General features: G+C 41.0%; 1 protein-coding gene across 1 annotated transcript; it reads right to left on the reverse strand.

Annotated features, from left to right (window-relative positions):
* Nucleotides 1-720: 720 nt before the first annotated feature.
* On the reverse strand, nucleotides 721-1,879 carry LOC103582952 (olfactory receptor 2A14-like). The gene is made up of 2 exons (XM_008564405.1): nucleotides 1,581-1,879; nucleotides 721-1,354 (listed from the first exon to the last, which is right to left on the reverse strand). Exons 1-2 carry the CDS (start codon nucleotides 1,877-1,879, stop codon nucleotides 721-723), a joined length of 933 nt encoding a protein of 310 aa, XP_008562627.1.
* Nucleotides 1,880-5,323: the final 3,444 nt, after the last annotated feature.

Raw genomic sequence — 5,323 nt, forward strand, 5'->3', positions numbered from 1 at the left:
TATATTTTTTGGGAGGGATGAAGTTTCCAGGTAGACTCAAAAGGATAATTGAAAGTAAGATACCTTGGTATCTGAATATCAGAGTGACTATCAGATTAATTCTCAGCTTTAGAATTCCCCTGCACATCCATCTACTATTTTCTCAAAGGTTTTATATCTTCAGTTTGTACGTGTATGTCTACAATATTCTACTTTAAGGTAGCATTTATCCTACATAAGGTCAAAAGAATGCCAACTTCTGTATTTCACAGGGGGCACGGCCCCCTCCCCATGCTGACTTTGAGGGCTCTCACATGGGCCTCTCCTTCCACAGTGCTCTCCTCAGGGCACCCTTGACCTCCGCGTTGCGCAGGCTGTAGATTAGGGGATTCAGCATAGGGTTGACAAGGCTGTAAAACAAAGACAAGATCTTCTGCTGCTCCTCAGGATGGCGGGACGTGGGGGCCATGTACATGACAATGGCGCTGCCGAAGAAGAGCCCGACCACGCAGAGGTGGGAGGAGCAGGTGGAGAAGGCCTTCCTGCGGCCCTCCCCTGACTGGATCCTCAGGATGGCATCCATCTACTATTTTCTCAAAGGTTTTATATATTCAGTTTGTACGTGTATGTCTACAATATTCTACTTTAAGGTAGCATTTATCCTACATAAGGTCAAAAGAATGCCAATTTCTGTATTTCACAGGGGGCACGGCCCCCTCCCCATGCTGACTTTGAGGGCTCTCACATGGGCCTCTCCTTCCACAGAGCTCTCCTCAGGGCACCCTTGACCTCCACATTCCGGAGGCTGTAGATTAGGGGGTTCAGCATAGGGTTGACAAGGCTGTAAAACAAAGACAAGATCTTCTGCTGCTCCTCAGGATGGTGGGATGTGGGGGCCATGTACATGACAATGGCGCTGCCGAAGAAGAGCCCGACCACACAGAGGTGGGAGGAGCAGGTGGAGAAGGCCTTCCTGCGGCCCTCCCCTGACCGGATCCTCAGGATGGCGACCAGGATGTGTGAGTAGGAGACCAGCACCAAACAAAGGGGCCCCACTAGGACAAACACACAGGCTACAAAGATGACCACTTGGTTGAGCCAGGTGTCAGCACAGGCCAGCTTGAGCACAGACAGGATTTCACAGAAGAAGTGGTTGATTTCATGAGGCCCACAGAAGGGCAACCTCAAGATCAGAAGTAGATGGACCAGGGCCAAGAAAAAGCTAAACACCCAGGAAGAGAAAGCCAGAATAATACACCCTCTCCAGCTCATGATGACAGTGTAATGTAGGGGGTGGCAAATGGCCACATATCTGTCATAGGACATCACCACCAGGATCACACACTCTATGTGAGCAAAAGCCAAACACAAGAATGTCTGCATTATACATGGAACAAAGGAGATGGTTCTTTTCTGGTTCACAAGATTTGTCAGCATCTTGGGGACATTGTCGGAAGCATAGGACATATCAACAATGGCCAAGTGTGATTCTCCAGCTCATGACAGTGTAATGTAGGGGGTGGCAAATGGCCACATATCTGTCATAGGACATCACCACCAGGATCACACACTCTATGTGAGCAAAAGCCAAACACAAGAATGTCTGCATTATACATGGAACAAAGGAGATGGTTCTTTTCTGGTTCACAAGATTTGTCAGCATCTTGGGGACATTGTCGGAAGCGTAGGACATATCAACAATGGCCAGGTGTGAGAGGAAGAAGTACATGGGGGTGTGCAGTCTGGTGTCCAGGCAAATAAGCCCTAGAATGACCCCATTCCCCCGCAGGGTGAGCGCATATAAGAGAGAGAAAAGTCCAAAAAGGGAAAACTCCAGTGCTGGATCGACCTGGAATCCGAGCAGTGTGACTTCTGTGATCCATGTCTGGTTGCCTCCCATAAGCCTATGGTGGAGAAAGACAAGACCTCGTCCACGACAAGAAGGTCTGATCTGCAGAGCAATAAAAGGTGCAAATATTTACTTAGTGTCGCAGAGGGGGCACTTAGGAATGTATCACTTTGTATGAATTTACTAGATTTTATCTTCAGATATGTAGCAAAAACTAAGCCAATGTGATCATAAAAATGAGAAAAAAATCCTGCTAAATGAAAGGAAAAGAAACATGTTATTAAATAGGTATATATGTTATTATATGTGTGCTTTTAGATATGTATAGATGTTATTATGTAAAATACATTATAAGTTAACATACTAGGATCTATTTTAATATATCCTATATTGGAACACACACATGCACACATGCATACATGGGTTGTTTTGGAGAACTCAAGCATTCTGTCTTCCCTTTCAGGGTGGGAGTCTTCATTGTTGATTTAATTTTATGACAGATGACCCTGAAAAAATGCCACATTAGGAGGTGTTTTCATACCCTAGGCTTGTTTGCCTTTTGGTCCAAGGGATGAAGTGATTAGTCTCCTCTGTTCTTTATACACTTGCTCACTAATCCACTTATCTTCTCACGTGCTTTCTACCTACTTATTTCAGATTAGAAATCCCTTCTAAATAACTTCTCAACTTTGTAGTTTTTTTCATATTTTGAAAGGTCGGCCTGTTCAGTGTCTGGCTAATACTCTGTAGAAGCTCCTCTTGCTCTCTCTTTTCCATCTCTACTATTTGTAGTTTTGTTTTCAAAATTTTATTTCCTTCTTCATGAGCACCTGATACTGAAATTTATCTATGAGTAAAAGAATTCTTTTGCTACATGCAATGAACAGATGTATATGTTTTAAATACAATTAAACATAATGAAATTTCTGAGGTCTTTCAAAATTTGACACTCAAAATGGGGAAACCAATTTACATTAAGGGTGGTCATAATTAAAAATGATAGTTGAATTGTAATTTTATTTTGGTTGGCTCTTTCCTCTTTTCTAAGTTAATATGGTGACAAATCTCAGAGCTTAACTCATTTTTTAGTAAAACAGAATCTTTTACCAATATCTTCCCAGCATTGGCAACTCAGGTCGCCGTCAAATCCCCTGATGGTCTTTCTCGTCACCTGTCCCCATGCCAGCAACCTTATGCTGTTCCAGTGGATGCAGAGTGGGTCACAGGGATGAGACCAGTTGGACACAGTGGTTAGTTCTTTTTAGTGAACTCTTCCTGGGGGTTGTGATGTCTGGGTCTGTCCAGGCAGCAGAGGGGGACCAGGGGCTGTGAAAGGAATGGCAGCCTCACTACAGAGAACCCTGAGACGTGGTGCTGTCCATTTGTATTTTCTTCCCATTGTTTCCACGAAGATTTTTGAGAACTGTCCTTATTTTTAAAACAGGCTAAAGTTTCAAATCCAACAGAATATTTTTTAAAATTTTAATTTTTTTAGTAAATACCTAGATCTTCAAATTTGCATATTAAAAATGAGATTACAGTACCTGGAGTATTTTTAATCTTCCATTTTCCCTTAATATAATGCATGTTTTCATGCATTAAAATTATATTTTATAGGTATTTAAAAGCAGCACAATATTCTATTACATTCTATTATGTAACTGTTGAAATGTTTTCTTCCTGATTTTCTTATTTTTAGTAGCATTGAGGTAAATAGTCTTGCAAAATAAAGATTTGTTTATGTTTATGATCATTTATTCAGAATATATTCACTTATTTAGGAAAATTAAGATGCTAAAGACACAGAACTTTCAAAGCTTTTGATACCTACTGATAGCCTCCTTCTAGAAAACTGGACCCATTTCAGTCCCCACCGCCAGTACATGAGCACTGCCAGTACGTGAGAATCATGCGTCTTTTCCACGTGGTCATCAATACTAAACATTGCCTGTTGTAACATTCGCTGGTTTGATGCATGAACATTTTATACACTTTAAATTTATATTTTGCCAGCTTTTTAACAAATGTTTCTTGAGCGCTAGGTCAGTTCCAGCCGTAGTTCTCTGCTCTGCAGTTGCTGCCATGGATAAGGTAGAAAAATTCCAAAGGGAGACAGATAATGAGAAAAATAAATGATGTTGGGGTGCTTTGCTTCTGGTCCACTCCTCAGATTTTCATTTAGGGGAGAAAACTTCTATAGTCCCGCATAGACTTGCTTCGCTATATGCCTGCCTCTCTCAGTCCCATAATTTATATAATTTGTAAAACAGAAAAAAGATAATGAGGATAAACTTCTCTCCTCTCTTTTTTAGCCATGTGTCTATCTATACACCACTCTGGGGATAAGGCATATGGGAGCATGCTTTATCCCATTTGTGGGTGGGGGTGGGTAATGGTTGTGATTTTAATTTGTAGAAAAATTTTGTTGAAGATATAAATCATGTTTTTCAATAAAGATCACTTGCAAAACATATATTCTTTTAGTTTTATCTGATACCCGTGTGTATTCCTCAATTTATTTTATCAGGACTTGGAGCAGAGAGAGGGTGTGGTTAATTACCACCTCTAAACACCATGAGTAAACAAGTAAAGAAGATAATCCTTAGTTGTGAAAAGAACTGTAAGGGAAATAAACCGGGTAAAATGATAGAACGTTCCTTAGTTTGAGAGGGGCTCTTCAGATGGATGGTCAGAAAACGTATTTCTCAAGAGGAGACATGTGAGTGAACCTAAATGACAAAGGTGAATCAAACCTGTTCAGAACCAACAGGAGTTTGTTCCTTGTCTACAACAGTAAAGAAACAAAAAAGGCAAAGTTCCTGGGCAGAAGCACCTGGAGAGTTCTAGGAAGAGAAAGAAATCCAGTGTGTCCAAACATAGTGAGCAAGAGGTTGTACACACTCTTTGTAACCTCATGCATACTTTCTTTAAAGCTGGCATTGACATAAAAAAAGTTTATCAGTTGAGGGCAGAGTGAATTCATCTGGCTACATTTTTATTTTATTTTATTTTTTTTCCTTTTTGTCTTTTTTCGTGACTGGCAACGGGATCGCAACCCTCGGTGTTGCGCCCGCCCCTCGCTCAGCCAGTGAGCAGCCGGTCTGTATGTGGGATCCGAACCCTTGGCGGGAGCGCCACTGCGCTCTCAAGCGGCGCACTGTAGCAGTGAGCCACCGGGCCGGCCCCTGGCTACATTTTTAGTACAGATTACCATGCAGTCATTAAAAAAGATAGTAAAGATCTTTGTAGAGTGAAATGAAAAAGTATCTACATGTAGTCAATGTATATGTGTATAATTTAATCTGAAGTACATTTTAAAATTAAAAAATACTTATACACATATGTCTTGTGCCTACTTACATGTTTGTAGGAAAACTCTATAAATTGAACATGGAAACTATTACACTTATTATCTCTACAGAGTAAGATTACGTAGGGACGTACCTTTTGCTGAAGTTGTTTGCTCCTTTGTTTTCTAACAGTCTTTATGCAATA

The sequence above is a fragment of the Galeopterus variegatus genome, unplaced genomic scaffold (genome assembly GCF_000696425.1).
Source record: "Galeopterus variegatus unplaced genomic scaffold, G_variegatus-3.0.2 Scaffold18636, whole genome shotgun sequence".
In the NCBI taxonomy this organism is placed as follows: domain Eukaryota; kingdom Metazoa; phylum Chordata; class Mammalia; order Dermoptera; family Cynocephalidae; genus Galeopterus; species Galeopterus variegatus.